Raw genomic sequence first — 20,934 nt, forward strand, 5'->3', positions numbered from 1 at the left:
TTTTTTAAAATGTGTAAATAAATGTTCCGCATGCTGATCACATAACCAAACACTTCCTGAAAGCGGTTCTAAAACAAACACCACGAATGCAGGGACACAGATATGTCAAGAAGCATATCTGTCCCTTCCGAAAGGGTGTCCAGTAAGGCGGGACAGTTGAAAACAATTTCAGGTATCGTCTGAAACCGAAGAATGTGGACGCTGTTCTCTTTCTGAACGAAAACAAAGACGCCAGTCATGGATATAATAGCGACGTTTTTTTGTTTTTGTTTTTGAAAAAGTGACTACGTCAGAAAGCTTTTGTCATGCCTGCTGAATTTACTTTTGATTGTAAACATAATGAAAAGCTTCTATGTTTCTATGATAAGCATGAAACTCCTCTAGCAAAAACAAAGCTGTTTGGTTTCTCCTCCAGTCAGTTACAGGTTACGGCCGCTTGATCGAATAACACAGATTTACATGGCTGTAGTTTTCACCTCGTTGAGAGTAAAGAAACATTCTGAGAATTCAGGCTGCTTTGTTCCCATCCGGGGACTCCTTCTCCTGATCATGGCAAAATACACATTATTCTCAAAATGCAGAAACCACAACCATTCAGCCAATCAAAATGCATATTATTCTCAAAATGCAGAAACCACAACCATTCAGCCAATCAAAATGCGTATTATTCTCAAAATGCAGAAACCACAACCATTCAGCCAATCAAAATACACATTATTCTCAAAATGCAGAAACCACAACCATTCAGCCAATCAAAATGCATATTATTCTCAAAATGCATAAACCACAACCATTCAGCCAATCAAAATGCATATTATTCTCAAAATGCAGAAACCACAACCATTCGGCCAATCAAAATACACATTATTCTCAAAATAAAGAAACTACAACTATTCAGCCAGTCGGGTCATCTTAAAATGACACCCCCCGAGGATCATTACTCATACTTATCATTACTGTTAGAACCTGATAGGGGAGATTTCTATACTGCAGCTATGAAGCCAGATTTACACTTTCACACCATTAGCAAACAAATAACTGCAAAAGTGCCCCGAATATAACTGCAACAGATCTAGCAGTTATGAATATGGTCCAGGAAACGATCATTTTCACTGAGCAGAACTTTGTGTGATGTCCTCATTTCCCTTTGGCAACTACAACAAACCAATCAGAGCAAGAAGAGAAAAACTGCAATCCAAACATCAAAAACGTGATACCCCCACAATACGTGCTGTAGTACAACTGAGATGTTACTTTAGAGAAAGAGTCAAGCTGAGAGACGTTACTTTGAAGAAAGAGTTACTTTGGAGAAACATGCCACAATGTGGGCCCCCAGCTTGTCTACTTCCGTTTGGATGTCGAAGACAAATGGCTCCATGTCAGTACAGGGTCTTGTGATCGAGGAAGAGTTTTGCTAGCAGGCAAATGTTCTGCCTGTAAATCTACGGAGGAGAGGGGAGAGAACACGTAAGAATGCTATTTTATATACCGTAAATAAAGAGAGGGCAAACGACTTCTCTCTGGACGATCTTTTACTTTGTGATCTCGGCCAGCAATAGCTCGTACACTGAGATGCTTCTCCTGTAGCTCTCTTTCCCTGGAGGCTGTCTGCACTGACACTGAGACTAAAGAGAGGAAGAGGAAGGGCCAATCAAACAATTAAAACTGAATAGGTTTTGATGCCTTTCTCTCAAAATTGTACGGCCCAATTGTATTTATCAGTGCTCCTTATGCAAAGCCCTGTGGGGCTGCAGGCCACAGTTAAGGCACAGTGCCTTAACAGATACCAGACCGTGGGGTCCATCCACACACTGGATCAGTGCCTTAACAGATACCAGGCCCATCCATGCCACCCAGCTCTGATATAAAGCCACCTTAAAGAATAAGCTTGTTGCTAACAACAGAGTTCACTTTGTTCACTGTAACTGACCTGGCACCAGCTGTGCTTGCTGGATAAACCTGTATGTATGTGCTGTATGTGCTTGTGTAAGTTGCTCAGGATACAAGCATCTGCTAAATGCCGAAATGTAATAGAAACCGAAGCTGCTTTCAGGGGCTGGAGGCGTGAGCTGACCAGGTGGTATCTGGAGGCCTTCTCGAATCTCATGTACTTGAGGCAGTATTCACAGATCCCCAGCTTGGGCTGCTTCCCATAGTCTTCTGGGAAGGGCGAGAAGTACCAGGCATTGATCTCAAAATGTCCAATCGGGATCTCATCTACATACTTTACTTTAGTGATCTGAGAGAGAGATTGTGAGAGAGAGTGTGTGTGTGTGTGTGTGTGTGTGTGAGTGAGAGAGAGAGAGAGAAAGAAAGTGAGAGAGTGGTGGTATACACAATATCATCTGTGTTTATTATTAATACTGACAGGTTCATAAATTGTTATATTACGAACTAAATGTGTTTTAACCTGGGTGTGTGTGCATGTGTGTGCGTGTGTGTGTGTTTGTGTGTTTGTGTGTATCTATATTTGCATATATGTATGGGAGGGGGTTATTACTTTCCCCCCCCCCCCCCTCTTCGGGTTGTAGGGGTCTGTTTGTTATTTTGTATATCCCATTGGTTTTGCAAAACAAGTTTACTTTTCATGCAAATAAAGCACATTTGAATTGAATTGAGAGAGGGAGAGGGAGAGATGGGAGAGATGAGAGAGAGGGAGAGAGAGAGAGAGAGAGAGAGAGAGAGAGGACGGGGGAGGGAGGGAGGGGGATAGAGATTGTGAGCTATTGAGACAAATAAGCGCACTTCCTTGTTCAGACCTTCTCATTAAAGCATACGCAAGCAAACAGAGTCTGTCGGCCTGGGTACACACTGGACTGGAAGGCCTTGGGAAAAGGAAATGATTAATCGGAGTAAAATAGCAATTCTCCCTCACTGCCCTTTCCAATACCGACAATTAAATCTGAATTACCAGTACTCAGAACAGTGTGTAAGCATTACATAAAAAGGGAAGAATGCAGTTTCCAGCTAATGCACTTTAACAAAGGCCCTGTTACTTGCTGTCATTAGGAGCAAGCAATGAAAAAGACATTTTAAGCAGAGCAAATAAATCTGGTGTTCTTTTGATTTGACTGGGACTGTGGTTTTTAAAAAAGTATAGTATGGTGAGTTTGGCCAAAACACAGCCTGGGTTATCTTTTCTATGTCCTAAAGGTTGCAGGTTTGACTCCCAGGTAAGACACTGCTGTTGTACTGGATTGCTTCACTAAATATCCAGCTGGGTACTATGTAGACATGCTAAAGTTGTGTAGTCGCTCTGGATAAGAGTGCCTGCTAAATGCCTGTGATGTAATGGAACCACAGTGCTTGACAAATAGTAAATCGACAGTGATGGATTTTAGGACCAGAATGTATGCTTGGACAGAGGCCTGTATTCTGTTTATATATTTATTCTATGTTTGTTGTATTTTTTCATGCTTTGGAAATATATATGCTTGCGTATATGTACGTCCGTCATGCCAGTAAAGCTAATCTGAATTAAAAGCAGGAGGGCAAAGGTCAGCAGGAACAGACCACCTCTCATCCCACAAAAATTACAGCTTCATGCTCCTTCTCAATGCCTGCTGTAGTTGGGTCCATTTCCGCATATGTCTGAAAAAAAAAAAAAAAACAGCAGCACATGTTATAGTCAGCACGGTTATGTACAACATCCGTCATCAACCAACGAAAGCAGAACTGCTCACACTACAATGCCCTTTCGTACTGCTCTCTGGAGCTTACTTTTTTATGCCATATGCTCATATTGCTAACTTCCATTTTAAATAAATGTGAAGGAAGAAAGGGTGCACATGAATATATGAAAAAAGCTAAAGTGTCTGAGTAAAGCTTCATGAAGCTGGTTCTGACTGGTTGGGATTCATGAGGTTGCAACACTCTCTAACTGCTCCCTACTGGTGCTGCCAGGTCCACAGAGTTTAAAGGGGCAGTTCACCCAAAAATGAAATGAAACTATGTTTCCACCTATCAAGAGTACCATCTATGCACCCAGATAGTTTCGCTGAGATTAGACAAGTTCTCGATGCCGTTCTTCTTGATACAACGGACCTCTATTGACCCATATTTTTGTGGCGCTCAATGCACTGAAAATTAAACTTATTTTATTAAAGCACACATTGATTTATGGTTGATATATTAATGGGTGTTTTGTTCCATTACATCAATTGCACCCGTTAATAGCTCAGCTATAAATTTTTAAGCTGTTACGTGCTTTAATAAAGTAAGTTGCTAACAAGGTGCTGTATTGACACGCTACAACGAGCGGGGCAGAGTTGGGGGGCGGGGGGGGGGGGGGGTAGACGGCCTGTTTGGTAGAGGTGGGGCAGAGGGAGAGGAACTTACCTTCTGGATGTGGTTGATATCGTCGTGTTTACGCTTCTGGTTTTCGGTTGATCTTCCGCTCGCAGTGTTCCAACAGCTCTCCCATCCCTCTCTCCACACGCCGTCTCACCGCATCCCTTCACCGTCTGGGTTACAGCCAGCGCTCTTTCCCCACCCACTCGTCCAGCCGACAGTTGACTGTAACCAGGGTTACAGGGGAAGAACAGCAGGGCTGAGAGGTCAAGGCCAGGGTGCAGTACAGCCAGAGTACAACCACACCGTGACGTCAACACCACCATTCTAACAACGTCAGATCTGGAGCCCAGCGCTTCAGATGGTTTGTTTTCGCTCATTTTTGAGAGGAACAAAGTTATTCATCAAGGTGCAAAGTAGCTCTAAATGCTACGATCGGCCAGAGGGCATTATGTTTTATATTATAAGACAAAAGTGTAGAATTTGTAATAGTTGTTATTATAAATCCTGAAAAAATATTTAATATTCGAATACAAAATAGATATTAATAAGTAGGTGCATCACTGAAAATGGCCCTGAAATTTGCAAATGCGTGGCACTTCACTGAACAGAGCCAATGCTAAATTCACATTGATAATAAGGGAATAAACACTGACCATATTTATTCTGCTCTCTCTCTCCGCGTAGTAATATTGACCAAAAAACGGATTGAGTCGACTGCGTTTCTAACTGGAGGTATCGGAGGTGCGGAGTGTCCCGACCCTTCTTCGGTTGTCCACAGGGCAGTCTGGACCACAGTGACTGTACAAAGTGTCTCTCACTGAACGCAGCTCAGATGTCACCGGATTGTCCGTTCGACATTTTCGCTGTCTTTTAAAATGTGCACGGTCGCGCTGATAACTCTACTGCCGTACGATCACAACACAATAAAAGGATTGTTTTTTTTTTTAAACATCACTTGCTTGCTAGGCCTAAATTACAGTACAGCATTTGTCCACAAGGTAGCAGCAATGTGGAAATCTGTAAAGCTCTGACGTGTTATACGAAACTAACGCTCTCCTGTCTGGCTGTGCCGGAGAAAACCCCATCTCACTGTCAAACCGGTCTGCTGCGGTCGTTATGAAGTCAAACTTTTACCTCGCTTGTCTTCGAAACACACTTTAATCAACTTCTGCCCAGGCACAACATTACACTACATTACACTCACTTAAGCGAACGCTTGTAAAGTCAACCTAAAACAACCACTTGTATTGTAACAAAAGTACAGTACATGGCCAAAGGTATATGGACACCTGACATCCAACATCTCGTCTCCAAAATTATGGGCATTAATATGAATTTGGTCCACCCTTTGCTGCTAGAACAACCTCCACTCTACTGGGAAGGCTTTATAGTAGGTGTTGGAGCATTGCTGCAGGGATTCGCTTCCATTCAGCCAGAAGAGCATTAGTGAGGTCGGACTCTGATTGGGTGATTAGGCCTGGCTCACAGTTGGCTTTCCAATTTATCATCAAGGTGTTGGATGGGGTTGAGGTCAGGGCTCTGTGCAGGCCACTAAAGCTTTTGCACACCATTCTCGACAAAACCATTTCTATGTGGACCTCACTGTGTGCCCAGGGGCATCGTCATGCTGAAACAGGAAACGGCCTTCCCCAAAATGTTTAGGAAGCACAGAATCGTCTAGAATGTCATTCTATGCAATAGCATTAAGATTTCCCTTCACTGGAACTAAGGGGGGCTAGCCCAAACCATGAAAAACAGCCCCAGCCCAAGGGGAGTATGGATACTTTTGGTCAAATAGTGTACCACTCAACATATAACCTTTACACAGCCACACCTAAAACATTATGCCAACAGGAAATCCAGAGACAATGGATGTCATTAAGTTACCTCCTCATCTAGATGCCTGGAAACACAATCACTAAGCAACTCTCAGTATTCTCTCATGACCACAAGGTTGCTTTGACTCTACATTACATTAGTGGGACAAGTTACCTATTTTATTTAATTAAAATAACCAGTTCTATGCAAATTGACTTCAACAAGCATGCAAATTTAGAAAAAGCAAAATCCATATTCTGCACTTTTGAATCCGATCCTTATTTTCTCCTTTTACAGATACATACATGGCATTTCTCTCTTTTTTTTTGCCATTTCTCATTTGTTTTGTTTCATTCCATCCACTAGGTAGCAAACCATTCTTTCTCAAGTGTTAGAGGAAATACAATGCCTATGACTAAACTGCTCATGTGACGCTGCTGCTTGCTCACCTTCATCAGTGATGTGTAACGCCCCCTTCTGGTCACAAATTGAACTTACCGCACCAGTGTCCGCTCGGGCCCTACGCGCTGGTAAGGAGAATCCTGCCGTTTTTCCTGCCGTAACCTGGGGCTACCGGAGGACAGTTTCGGAGAGGAAGTGACAAGCACAGGAACACGTAAAGCACGAGGAGGGAGAGACGGCTTAACAGGGGCGGGAGGAATGACTATAAATTCGTCTGGAGGCTAAATGAAGAAAAGAGTGGATTCCACCGAGTCATAATCATGTTCCATTTCGAGTCTGAGTCAAGTTGCCAATTCACAGCCTTTTTTTTTCCAGATTTAATTTTAAAAGGAGTGATAAACCGCACTCACGGCGTTTCACGTATCTCGCATTCCATTGATTAAATATACCTTTTTCTGAATGCGGACATTCATGGGTGGCATTCATTAACATTTTTGTTCGTTATACTTAACTGAGCCACAGGTGACAAACAGATGCTTGGTAATTGTGTACAAGGTCATGTCTGTAAAATTAGAAAAGATCGTCACAAAACGGCCATTTTTCAGCAGTCAGGTTTATTTGCATTATTTGTTTTGGTTACGTGCTTCACTAGCATGATTACTGTGGATGTGCCACTCCAGAAGCACATAGCAACAGCATATTCAAGTTAAATAATTTAAAAAATGCGGACAACCCTCCACATATATTCTAGGTATTTTTACAATAGCATTGTTCAAAATAAAGGTACCAATGCTTACTGTCGTTTCACTTACATTGGCCGAGGGTACTCCTTATTGTCTTGATAAAATGGGAAATGAACATATATAGGAGTTCCAATATAATCTTCACAAAGTTTTGCGGGCTGGTGTTGTTTTATCCAGATTGTTTCCAGCGTTATTAATCACAGTGCTTTATTTTGTACAGCGCTGTTAACAAACTGGTTGTCACACAAGAATTTCTCAATAGACATTTTCCACAAGGGAATAAACAAACCAGAAAAGACCCACACTTGAGCCAATGTGGGGGAAAAAAAATATAACTTCCCAACCTTAAAAAAAGGACCAAAAGGAAGGAGATTACCCATGGAGCTTTCTATCGACAAGACAATCGTCTCTAGACGATCCATCTAAGACTGGGTTGTGTAATGCAACTGCAGTATCATTTTTAATAGAGCAGCTAGGTTTCACCAAGAAGTTAAAGTATGTGGTCACTGCGCCAGTGAACATAACTACTCCACTGAAACACAGTATATAAATATATAAATATGAATTCGGACTTTATATACAGTTTTCTTGGGCATCCGGTTAGTGACAAATGAACACGTGCAAAATAAGGCCGACAGTGAGATTCAGAGTGAGTGTAGAGGTTTATTTCGGTGGATTTTAACGGAGGCACAGCATTCATTTCCTGTAATGACACTTCAAGGCCCTCCGTCTCTGGCTACTTCCTTCTCTGCCTCTCGCCGGGTGAAGCCCCTCCCAGTCTTCCTGTAAGCCCCGCCTCCTCTAAAGTGAGCATTGTGATCGCCTCCTCTCCTTCCCCAGTAGCCGAACCCTCGGCCTCCTCTGTGATGTGCGCTGTCCCTCGGAGTGTCCGAGCGGTCCACCCCGTGGATGTTCCTCTCCTCAAAATGTCTAGGCTGTTGACCTGAGCTCCTCCTCCTGCCTCTCCCCCATTGGCCGTACCTCTGGCCCCGCCCTCTCCCAGGTCCAGCAGAGTCAGACTGGTTGCTGGATTTTAAAATGTCCGGGCACGACTGGTTTATAGTCTGCTCCTGTCCGTCACGAGCTACAGCTTCCGGTTGGCTGATTCTCACGTGCTCCTCCCTCTCGGTTTTCTCCGACCAGCTTGACTGCATGACGAGGTCTCGCCGAGTGTGGTTCACGCCAACGTCAAGTATGCCGTCATCATCGACCGCCGCACCCCCCTTGAGTTCAGACCCGCCCCCCTGGAGCTCAGACCCACCCCCCTGGAGCTCAGTCCCGCTCCCCTGGAGCTCAGGCCCGCTCCCCTGGAGCTCAGGCCCGCCCCCCTGGAGCTCAGGCCCGCCCCCCTGGAGCTCAGACCCGCCCCCCTGGAGCTCAGGCCCACCCACCTGGAGCTCAGGCCCACCCACCTGGAGCTCAGGCCCCCCACCCTTGAGCTCAGACCCGCCCCCCTGGAGCTCAGACCCGCCCCCCTGGAGCTCAGGCCCACCCACCTGGAGCTCAGGCCCCCCACCCTGGAGCTCAGGCCCGCCCCCCTGGAGCTCGGTCCCGCCCCCCCGGAGCTCAGTCCCACGCCCTGAAGAGAGGGAGAGTTTAGCCATGTTCTTTTCGCCAAGGCTGCTGGGACTCCCCCTGCGCTCCTGCGGGGTCTCGCGCCTCCTGCTCCACTTCAATTGGCCTCGTCTCCTGCTGCCAGATCCAGTCCTGCACTCTGATTGGCCAGACAGCTGTGGACCCTGAGAAGCTGTGACCTGATTGGTGGAGGGAGGGACAGTGGAGGGAAGCGATAGGCTAAGAGGAGAATCTGGGTCAGGACCAATGCTGCTGGCTTCAGTAGGTGCCTGTGTTAAGAGAGAAAAAGAGAACAAATCGGTAACAGCATGCAGGGTAATGTCATTTAGAGAAACACTCTCAGAGCACTTAAACGTGTAAAATATAGGACTGGAATGTTAGTGGACATGCAGTTGTCAGATGATGCTGAATCACTCCCTCACCTGATTAATATGTATGAGGAAACGGTTAGACTCCGCCTCGGGGTCTATAATCCCGCCCTTTTCCCTTTGCCGCTCCAGAATACTTTGAAGTTCGGCCCACTTCCTCTGAAACTCCGCCCCTAGGACTGTTCCCTCCGTCTGTGGTACACAGGAAATGACAAAACAACAATGAACTGGTCATGTGGTGAAATAACAGCTCCACATTTAACAGCACAACAGGACAATTATTCACAAGCTTCATTACTTGCAGATGAATACACAAGTGACACTCAATTAACAACATTCAAGAATGAAAAGAGCATTTTAGATTTTACTGCTCAACACAGACTGTATTTTTAAGCTCAGACACATTGAAACTCTGACCTTGGGAAAGTGAGGCGCGGGAGAGTTTAGAAGAACTTCCAGGTCATAGGTCAGTGGCTCTCGACAAACTGGACACACCACTGACAGTTCCTATCAGAAGGGGGGGGGGGGGGGGGGGGGGGGGGGGGGGGAAGGCGGATTATTTCTTTGTCGTAAAACAAAGATAACAAATGCTTTCTGTCAAGTAAAACTTAGACATATGAATCCAGGTACACATTTCCAAATAAGGACTTAGAGTGTCTAATAACGTGTCAATCAACACACAAACTGCTGTGGCCCAATTGGCTCAATTCTTCCACAGTAAAACGGCACTTCCTGTGTTTCGGTATCTGGAGAACTGTATCTGGTGTGTGTAGGAATTGCAGGCGTGGAATCTTGTTGCCATAGCGCCCCCACCTGTCCCTCCATTTTGCCCCGGGTCTTGTCCTCTTCCCGCTCTCTCTCCCTCTCTCTCAGGTCGTGCTGTGAGTGGGAGGCGTACCGGCCCAGGCAGTGTGAGTGGAAGTAGTGATAGCAGCTGGTTTTGGTGAACACCTCTCCTTCCTGTGGGGGTGGGGGGGGGGGGGGGGGGCAGAGTCGGTAAGGGACGAGCCGGGCGGGAGCCCACTCATCAAAGCAACGACTAGACACTGGGCGGAGCTGAAGTGTGCAACATGCTTTTCTGCTCTGGTTCAGCCAATCAGCACCTACCTTGAAGCCGTACAGGCAAATGACGCAGTTCCCGTGAGGAATATTGCTCTCCGTCAGGATTTCTTTGGCTTTCTGTTGAGAGAGAGAGAGAGAGAAAGAGAGAGGTGGGAAAAGACGGAGGGATGCTGAATAGTCATTTTCCAGTTTCAAGTCCTGTTCCTCAATACCAAAAATGAACACACAAACGGCTACATAAACTAAACACACTCACACTCACACCCACACACCCGCACCGCTAATGCTAGCAATAGCTACACTCTGTGATGAGTGAGCGATGCTGGAGAGACAGCAGTAATGACCTGGATGAGCTGGTACAGAACAGGGGTCCCCAGCCAGGCCTGAGCTTCAGCCTCCAGACAGCGCTGGACACTGTGAGGGTGAGAGAGGAGGGGAGAGGGTGGAGAGAGAAGGCGAAGAGAGGGAGAGAGGAGGGGAGGAGGGAGGCATGGGAGGGAGGAGGGGTGGGTGTTATTCAGTGTGAGAGTGTTAAACCACCCCTTACATCAGGGTAACATACCAAAAATATCAACCACATATTACAACACTTCCCCATTTATGGTGAATATATTCATTATTGTTTCAGATATTCCAATATATTACACTGTTGTAAAATATATTTGCCATTATGTTTTCAAAAAAGTTCAAAGAAGCTTGTAATGATCTCAGTACATGCTACGTGCTTAAGGGTAGGCAAGACTTTGGTAAAGTTCAGCACATCTGCACTGTGTCAGGTTTGATCATATATTCAATAAAGAGTATAAAGACATTTACCAGAACAAACCAAGTTAAATTAGACCAAGAGATCATCAATTCCAGTCGGAAAAGTTCCACCATATTAAAGTTTGATGTTACGAAAGTCTTGTGCACTTCCGGTGTTGAGTAGTCTTGGATTCCTGTGTGGTATCGCTGGACGCTACCAATGGGGAAACATGTTATAACATGAAGGAGTGAAAAATGCGATTTATCAGTTACCTGAGCAGCTTGTCATCGGAGAGGCCGCGGGGATTGTGAATAGAGATGGTGGGAGGAGATGAAGGGTACTGAAAGACAGAAGGGGGGGCGGGGGGGAGTAGAGATTAGTGCTCGGGCCGGTTTTCCACACATGCGCATTTTTCAATCTACACTCCATTACAGTCCCATTACCACGGAGTGAATCTGACAATAAGAAAATTCAGTTACGCTGACCTATAAAACGCTATTCCAAAAGCAAAATTAGAAAAATTAGACGTGCTATGCATTGTTAGAAAGCTTATACTCTCACCTACTGAATACATGAATTGTCAATCAAGCCAAACTGTAGGCTACTAAAAAGGGCGACAACTCCATAAACAACAGGTGTGGTATTACGCACAGCTATTTTGGAAGGTACCCAGGCATCACAAATGCGCGTGTATTTCACAAACGGATTGTCCAAGACAATGTATGACCACTCAGTCTCAAAGGGGACTCTCTCTACGCGTAAAACCAATGGGAAGGTTGTATATTTATTCAATATTTAGTCCCAGATATTGACTGTAGAATGACATCATCGTATGGTATCATTTTTTAAAACTTTGTCTCGTTTATTTTGTTATTCAGTCAGCAGCGTTTTCACTGCTGTATAGGCATATCTTAGGGCTATTGTCGGGTTTATCTTGTTGCTCTGACGGAATAGGATTTTTGAGCGGTGAAAGAATATTTTTATGAATGCCCAGATACCCACATTTATACTGTCTAACGGCAGATCTCGTCGCACAACTCTCTTCAAAACAAGCATCCACTAAATTTTCTTATCTGGCGCATACGCAGTCGGTGCGCTTGCTATGCGTACAGTCTGCGCGGTCACAAATTTTTCACAAAACAGGACCCTCCGGGCGGATGACGACATTTACGCCACGAGGACCAAAGCGGACCCTCGCGGACACGCCGGACGCGGAAAGTATGAAGCAGCCTTTAAAACGACAGGCCGGAGAGCGTCAGTCCATGGTGAAGAAAAAACGATCCGATACAGAACATATGCAAATACAATACTGACAGGGCTCCAGGGATATGGTAAAAGCTTAAGATGCAATCTCACATTGATACATGGAAAGGTAATGTGGCCTGGGAGAATTTTTCTCCGCATAACCAGTTTGTCTAAACACGCAACTCGTAAAATGCTCTTTAAATATGCAGTGTTGATGACAAAACTTAATTCGCAATGCAATGGTGTTGCTTTGCTCTTACAAGCAATGAAGACTCTCTCTACACCACATTGGGCCATTTTGAGGAGAGAAAGTGCTCCCGTTTAAAAATGTTGCTTCTTTTTTGGAAACCATCCCCCCCTTTCACCAAACTGCAACAGCATCCAAAACAGATAAGGCAACAGAGTACCGAGATGCCTGCAAATATAAAAATATACTAATGGCACGTTTAATTCACCAGGTGAATGAAAAATCACCATGCAACCATGGCAACCCATCAGCACAGAACATGAAGATAAAACAACATACGCGTAAAAGACAATGAACATTAAAACAGCGTGAACGTAGAAGAGCGTAGGAACATGAACACAAGAGCAGGAACACAAAAAGGAAAGAAAAAATTGGGCCTCTAATGGCATAACCAGCCGTTTATTCTGCAGTGTTAATGATTTTTGAAAACCTACATCAAACCCTCACATTAGAAACAATTAGTTGACATGTCAAGGTATCAGCTAATAACCAAACAACCCCACCACCCATACAATTAAGTGTACGAATGTCATCACATTTAGGATTACAAAAATTTAATTCACCTTTTTCAAATGTTTTCTCCAGCTAAAAGAGACTGATATCTTACTTGTTCTATGCACTTTTCTAATATGCCTTTCTTTATATCAGTGATCTTCATTCCAGGTCCTGGAGAGCCACAGGGTCTGCTGGTTTTTGTTTTCACCTTAATATCAGCAACCAACTCGGACCCAAGAAACCAGGTGAGGTGAGTTAAAGGGGAATTTCACCATAGAATGAACTTTTACTTGTAGAAGAGTAGCTGTCCTCCTGATTAAAATTAGCTCAACCTATAGTAACTGCAAAGATACAAACCCAATTTACTGTGCATGCTCCAGGTACCAGCTTTACAAAAGACTACAGGCACTTACAGTCCATGGCCTTGCATCAGACAAGGCCAGTCACAGGTTGCCACTCCTACGGAATACAAACAGTGGGGCTGGGCATTACTACTTGGCTGGAGAGAGGGTAACGTTTCTCGCTAGCAATCTAGCCACTGAAGAGAGAAAATCTAGCTTTGTGTTCAGTTCAGTTTACTGCTTAAGTTCTACTAAAAAGAAAATGGTGCTTCAGAGGGGCAAATTGCATGTGTTTAATGTAACAAAGATTTAAATAACTATTTGAATATTGATTTATGCAGTCGACTCGAAGCAAGCTATTTCAGAAACGGTCACGACTTGTTCAATATTTGGTTGCCAAAATAAATCTGGCAAGAACAGACATTTCTATGGAATACCAGTGAGGGGAGAGAATGGGGGAGAGGAGACGAATGAGAAATGTGTGGTTGCCATTCCCTCATACGAGAGCTGATATTCTTCACATATACCCATTTCAATAAATTTAGGCTGACAGATCTGTCACTTCTCAAACGACACATCAGCGGCGCAACTACCTGCTTGACTCGTCATTTTAGTGGAATAAATACAAAAGTTGCACATGTGGGTCTGACAAATAAATTAGCAGTGTCACTAGTTCTACTAACAGTTAAAAACGAAATGTTTTAATTGCAGGGTTTTTAGTCACTTCGCATGTAGTTACACCACCTACAAGGTTAGGGTCAATTACGTCAATTGACAGTCATCCTACCGCAAGCATGGTCTTTAATGTTTTCGGTAATCAGCTTGTCAAGTCTCTGTTATTTTTGAAACACATGGATCTGATGATTGAGCAGCCATCACAACAAATCCTAATGGTGGTAATGCACAAATGGAACCTCGCTGTCCTTTTCTAGAACTAAATTTCCCTCATACCAAAAGTCTGCCGGTATCTCAGTACATCGATTTCTTGGCCCAGCCACACAAAGGGAATTTGTCAGTTACGCCGTGATCTGTTAAATGAGCCAGATGTTGTCTCGCGGTGAAATTCCCCTTCGACTGTGTAATGGAATGCTTTAATAGCGTTGAGCAACGATAAAAACCAGCGGACCCTGTGGCCCGCCCGACTAGGACTACGATTAAGTTGCACTTGGTCTGATAAATGTGGCCCCATGAGGAAACGTCCTCTCAGTTATTATTCTGTAGATGCGACTCTTAAAGACTCCTTACAGCACAGACCATTCTCACACCTCAGCTCAAGGTCCTCCGTCAGCTTGAGCTGATGCTCCCTCGCGTGCGCGCACCTGCCAAAGCGAGCAGCCAGGGGGCGCCAACTCGCACTCTGCCTGCTCATCTGAGCAGTCGCTGTACAGGAGCTTTACAGCCAGACTGCAGTACCCCGATCACAGTGAGCAGGTGAGGTACACCATGCTCACTGAACTCGGCCCTTATTGGCTAATGCTGTGGCCAAGTACGCATCACCCTGTGGGGCCCCCAGCCAATCAGCACGGGCACAGTCAGGATCCAGACTCTAGGGTTCATCAGGCAGCCAGTCAGTCACCTCTGAACACTAAAAAACCTTTTTTGTCTCAATCTCAGCGTGTAATGCTAGTTCTTATAATATGCAAGGCAAACAGGGATACTAATGCAAAGGCTAGCTTCAGCTCATGCCACGTCCGTCTCTCAAGTAGTTATCTGAACACAAACAACACCACAAATTCTTGTCACGCGGATCCAGTGGGAGTACCCTCGGGGGCTATTATGGCCTTCCTGAATCACACTAAAATGCTAATGATGCCCAGCGGGCTCTCTGCTCCTTGGATCGGCCCATAGCTGACGCTAAGTTACTTCCTCAATGACACCCCCTGTAATTACATTTTATCCAAAGCGACATACAAAAAGTGCATTTCATGGTCATGGACAACTACAAAACACAGGTTCAATAAGATACAATACCTATTTTGTACAGCTATTTCTAGCCGATAATTGCTATAATAATAATAATAATAATAATGTAAAAATTGCTTGGTTTGATAAATCAAACCACAGCAGATGTTTACAAGAACGCTTCCCAGATTTACGTGACGTAAAACAGTGGCTGGGCTGCATGTGCGTTGCTTGAGAACAGCTACGGAGAAAGGCTAACCTGCGATCAGTCCAAATGCCTGCCTCTCCTGCTGCTGGTGGCTGCAAAGACCAGCGAGACACAATCACACACATCCTTTCACACCTTTAGTTCCCTGCTGTGACACGTGCGGCCATTTCAGACAGAATCAACAGCGACAAAAAAAAAAAAACTGCCAATCGCCTAAAAAGCCAAACCACAGGAGGACGGGTCCTAACGAAGGAGGGGACGGAGAGGTCGGTCATACCTGCGAGTCGAGGGTTAGGGTGAGCGTGAGCCGAACAAACTGGGAGAGGGAGTCCTCGGCCGTGGAGGGGTACAGATCCACGCTAACGTCCCAGTCCCTGCACGGAAAACGGCAGCAACACAAGGGTTCAGTAAACTGCGGCACAAGCGGCCATTTTCTCTCATTCAATTCCTTCAGCTCCCACAATCCCTTTCCTGCCTCTACTCCCTCGGTCACCATCTTACAACCTGCTGTAGACCTTTAAACCTGTGAATTTCAGTGCCATAAAACTATCAACTTTTCTTATCTTACAGACATTCTGCATAATTTAACACGGTAAACTTGTTAAAAGCTTGGTGTAAAGGTTACGAGAACTTATCGCAGAAATTAAAAATGGCTGCACTGAGGTGTTCACAAGTCACATCAAATTAAAGGGAAGAATGTGTTTGAGCACAAGATACTCTGTCACGTTCTGGAATGTTCTTTGCACGCATCTTACCTGTCGCTTTTACGACAGACCCTCAGTTCTTCAAGATAGATGGACTGGAGGACTTCAATCTCAGACAGCACACTGAAATGAGAGCCACAGCCAAATTAACAGCCAACACCCTGACCAAACATGAAAAATATTGTCCAGCTACTGAACACAGTTAAAAATAAAAAAGGCGGTTCAGGGTGACGGATATGAATTTTATGGTTACTGACAAAGGTGTAACTGGTTATGCCCGCCCCAACAACAGGGCATAAGGGAGCAGCACTGTGTCAAAGGGCTCAGACCCCAGGGCTGTATTCAGTGAACAGGAACTCTACAGAAATGAGAGATACTGATAAATAACTAAATATTGTCTTTCTTGATTTGGCCCTGTATGCCATAATTGTTGATTTGTAATCATGTGCACTTGAACTACAATTTACATGTGGTTCAAGTACACATTCTCAGCTTTTATTTAAGGGTGTTTTATACACTTTGGTTTCACCATGTGGAAATTACAACACTTTTTATATATACTCACCTCACCCCCCCCCCCCCCCCCCCCCCCCCCCCATTTCAGGGCACCATACTGTTTGGGACATATTAATGTTATGCAAATGATAGTGGTCATGCTTAGTAATTTGTCACATATCCTTTGAATGCAATGACTGCTTGAAGTCTGCGACCCACAGCCATCACCAGGTGCTGAGTGTTTTCTCTGGTGATGCTCTGCCAGGCCTGTACTGCGGCCATCTTCAGCTCTTGCTTCTGTTGGGGCTAGTTGCCTTAAGTTCTCTTCAGCATGTAAAACACATGTTCAGTTTGATTCATATTGGGTGAATGACTTGGCCAGTCAAAACTTTTCCAGTTTTAGGCTTTGAAAAACACTGTTGTTGCTTTAGCAGTGCATATTGGGATCAAACTTGTGAACAATGACCATGCAGAGGAGGTCCTCCGGACATTCATGGTGAAATGTCATAACCTCACAGCGGAAGGGAACAGCACTAGTGTCAGTATTCTTACATTAGGGTTGCATCAGCCTGGACACTGAATAGCTAATGAAGGGGAAGGAAATGTGCACTATTCTGCTGAACAGAGATTGTGCCAAGGCATTAGTCAGCTGTTGGACTGAAATGAGCAGACATGTTTTTTGTGTAGATTTTCAGGACCAGCTTCTGCACACTAGGGGTGGAGGGAGGTGTCACTGTTTGTATCTGTAAATGTTCAACCAAAAAATTATTTGTATTTGGGTTTGGATAAACCGGAAGTGGGTGTGGCTATAACCAGAAGTATGTGGAGTTTAACCCAAAGCTGTATAAAATGCCATTATATAAATATTTTACCATTATAATCACTGGCACTGCTATTGTTCAGATATTAAAGCATTAAAGTCATGGTTTTACAATTACATAAATAATAATGCAGTTTAACTACAATTTTAAAGCTGTGTTTAACAAACATTGAACTATGTTATATAGCCACAACAGGCTTTTATAACACTGAGGTAAGCTAAACAAACAGTCAAATCAAGTTTCAAGCATAGGCAAATGTTTTTATAAATCAAAATATAGTTATGCAGAGTATGAACCATATGAACGGCATGAACTCCACCACCATCTCTACCTGAGGGACACTGTTGTAAACAGTGTTATTAACAAAAAAATAAATAAAAATTAGATATTTTATTTTAATATTTTACATTCTTGTAACATCAACTATGCAACTTGTCATGAAAAAGTGGCTGGGTATTACTGTGTTTTGGCAAGGAGAATTAGAGTATATTTGCACATAATGTTTGTATAGGTGAAAACATCACATTACACAGTACATCATGCTCTGCTCCTTCCCCTGGACACAGAGTCTTGGTGATTAGGGGGTGTTTTGAAAACCTGGGACCCTCCACTCTTCAAATATGGTGCCAGTTCTATCAAATAGGCATCATAAAAAATGTTGCTGGGGTTTAACCATGCAGTACCTAGTCGAATTTAATTCAATGAAATCCCAATTGCTTTGTGAAAGCATAACATATTTCATGCTCTGTCGCCTCCCCTGAACATAGTGTCTCCGTGATGTGGCGGTGTTTGAAAACCTGGGGCAGTTTAATTTGAAATACGACCGGATTATTCTTCCATATCCATTCATGTCGGTGCACAGATTATAAAATTGGTTTTACGGGCAGCGAGTTTTTATTTTTTTAAACATGAGTTTGGAAGGTTCATGAATAATTCATAGAAACTTTACCTAAGCGTATCTTGACTGACAATAATAATAATTATTATTATTATTTTTTTTTTTTTTTAAAGAAAACGTGAAGGCTCCGACGAATTTCAATTAGTCCCCCTCACATCCCATTCCTCAATATGCGCTGATGAATTATTCACGAACATACCGAACTTATTCTGCAAAAAAAAGATTTATTGCGTAAAGCAATACGTCACTCTTTTCTCTGTGATTCTGTGCGATTGGCCAGTTGTTTCAAACACTGGCCCTTTTATGTGAACTCAACGCACAGACAGCTCGAGTGGGAAATCCTGGGTAGACAGGGCGGATTTATAAACACTGTAGTGATACCCGTTATCCGTGATTGCAATGGTTAGATCGGTTAACTCGGTTCACTTGGACTTGCCTTAACCGAATTGTGCTACTTTTGTGATATAGGGCCCAGGAATAGTCACATAGCCAGTAAATTTAAGGCAGCTGACACTGCAGCAAAGATGTCAAGAGCGGTAGTGTTAGTTTTGTATTTTATTTCACTGTGATAATGGATATGCCCGTGTTTGGGTTTGGGGGGAAACGATGATGTCACCTCTTGTTTTGCAAAAATAACGCCATTTCAAACACTATGAAAGTGTCTAAAGAAACAATACGTCAAGGACTTTGCTGCTGTTAAGGATGTGAATAACTCTGGTGCTGGTGCTGTATGCTACGTGCCCAAGACGTGCAACATATCTTTGTTTCACATCTTTTGAGGGGTGATCAAAATGCTCGTTTGCTGTAAAATACGAAAATGTACAGGTCTGTGGTGTACCTCATTAGTTTCCAGTGTTGCCGTCCATGTTTTGCCCACCACCCCTTCGTAGCAGTCAAGTAACTGAAAACTATGAATACCAGAGGTCCAACCACAGAACTGTTGGTTGAAAACCTACGTTGGAATCTGGGCCAATCTGACTTTAGTTTTCACGGACAATAGGAATTTAGCATTTCCCAGATTGTGATATTCTTTCAAATAACAGTTGCACATGTTCGATTTAACTTGAACGTAATAAAATCTAAGCATGACTTAGTTAAACAATTGACGCTTCCAGGACGGCTAGATGTGTGATAATAGCGAAGCCAGTCTCCCGGCCTCGGAACCCCAGGTCAGGGGACGACGTTCACAACACTACTGTCGCGTCCACGTATGACTAAGTAATGTTAGCAAACTACCAAGATAGCTACTCAGACATAAAAAAGTGCTGCTTGCAATCAATAGCTAGCAAGTTACCATACCCGTAAAATGGTTACGTAATAGAAAAATATCTGCCTTAGCATTGATCTAGGACAAAGAGCTAAAATAATACGAATACGTCGCACAAACTCAGCTACAACTACAAACCTCACACAGCTATTTTATCTTGGTCAGATAGCACTAGTCATATTCCAAGGCTTCAACAAAACATGCAGTAGCTAGCTAGCTAGCTAGCTATAGCTTGCTTATCTGAAATCATACGACGGCTTTCATTTCTACGTATGTAATGTAGCACGCTAGCTAAACGGGTGCATGGTGTCAAGTTTTTTTCTTATAAAGCTATGGAATCTACTAACTCGCTACTCATTTAAATTTTTTCACTGGAATCGTGACATACTAGCTATCCACCCAACTCGCCAGCTAATAAATTTACATCCAATAAACGGATACAAAGCAGGCTACTAAACCAGTGGTATACACTCCAGTACAGATATAATCTGTAAACTGTGAAAAATGTAAACCATCACGCTCAACATTCTGCTTCCAGTTCTAAACTAACGTGAACTCGTAAATTTCCATCAGGCAAACTCACTCGCTTTCCGCAGCCATCTTCATTCTACCTTCGCCGGGGACCAGGCGGTCAGGCTGTCAGCACTTCCAAAATCAACACAGTCATGAAAGATGGTCGGTCGAGCAAGATGCATCACTGGTGAATCATTTGTCTTGCGAATACACGCCAAGAACCGATAATCATCGTACTTCGTCTCGATCTCATGAACTGAGTTCGTCTTATTTTTCCTCCACTCTTGACAGAATTGTACGGAAGCAATAAGCAGACCTGCCAGAACTCTATGCAAAATAATCACGAACTCTGTCCCAGCAAACTAGGACTATGACGGCGATGATGGTGCACATTCTACCAAATATATACACTGCATTTCCAAAAGTATGTGGACACCCCTTTTAATTTGTGGTTTCGGCTATTTCAGCCACACCCATTGCTAACAGGTGCATAAAATCAAGCATACAGCCATGCAATTTCCATTGACAAACACTGGCAGTAGAATAGACTGTACTTGAAGAGCTTAGTGACTTTCAACGTGGTACTGCCATAGGATGCCACCTTTTCAATAAGTCAGTTTGTAAAATTTTTGCCCTGCTAGAGCTGCCCCAGTCAACTGTAAGTGCTGTTATTGTGAAGTGGAAATGTATAGGAGCAACAACAGCTCAGCTGCAAAATGGTAGGCCACACAAGCTCACAGAGCGGGACCGCCAAGTGCTGAAGCATGTAGCACATAAAAATCATCTGCCCTC

The 20,934-nt window shown here is 43.9% G+C and overlaps 2 protein-coding genes across 2 annotated transcripts; both read right to left on the reverse strand.

The window, feature by feature from the left end:
- Window positions 1–507: 507 nt before the first annotated feature.
- Window positions 508–5,151, reverse strand: kat8 (K(lysine) acetyltransferase 8). Its single transcript, XM_035398880.1, is given in 10 exon segments — window positions 508–543; window positions 1,304–1,382; window positions 1,384–1,442; window positions 1,537–1,557; window positions 1,560–1,625; window positions 2,075–2,239; window positions 3,538–3,591; window positions 4,339–4,386; window positions 4,388–4,515; window positions 5,133–5,151. Coding segments are annotated over 10 exon segments (675 nt in total).
- A 1,959-nt stretch (window positions 5,152–7,110) lies between these two features.
- Window positions 7,111–20,563, reverse strand: rnf25 (ring finger protein 25). The gene is made up of 10 exons (XM_035398881.1): window positions 20,213–20,563; window positions 16,200–16,271; window positions 15,722–15,818; window positions 11,279–11,346; window positions 10,606–10,675; window positions 10,307–10,378; window positions 10,013–10,159; window positions 9,617–9,706; window positions 9,254–9,391; window positions 7,111–9,100 (listed from the first exon to the last, which is right to left on the reverse strand). The coding sequence occupies exons 1-10, from the start codon at window positions 20,233–20,235 to the stop codon at window positions 7,973–7,975; spliced, it is 1,905 nt and encodes a 634-aa protein (XP_035254772.1). The 5' UTR covers window positions 20,236–20,563; the 3' UTR covers window positions 7,111–7,972.
- Window positions 20,564–20,934: the final 371 nt, after the last annotated feature.

This window comes from Anguilla anguilla, chromosome 17 (genome assembly GCF_013347855.1).
Source record: "Anguilla anguilla isolate fAngAng1 chromosome 17, fAngAng1.pri, whole genome shotgun sequence".
In the NCBI taxonomy this organism is placed as follows: Eukaryota; Metazoa; Chordata; class Actinopteri; order Anguilliformes; family Anguillidae; genus Anguilla; species Anguilla anguilla.

Bases quoted from the DNA above. Each gene is read 5' to 3' on its own strand.
- rnf25 (XM_035398881.1), bottom strand. From the start codon at position 20,235: ATGAAGATGGCTGCGGAAAGCGA. The intron at 15,819-16,199 runs GTAAGATGCGTG...TTTTCCGTGCAG, and splicing joins GTCTGTCGTAAAAGCGACAG to GGACTGGGACGTTAGCGTGG. The intron at 10,676-11,278 runs GTAACTGATAAA...TCACCCTCACAG, and splicing joins TCCGATGACAAGCTGCTCAG to TGTCCAGCGCTGTCTGGAGG.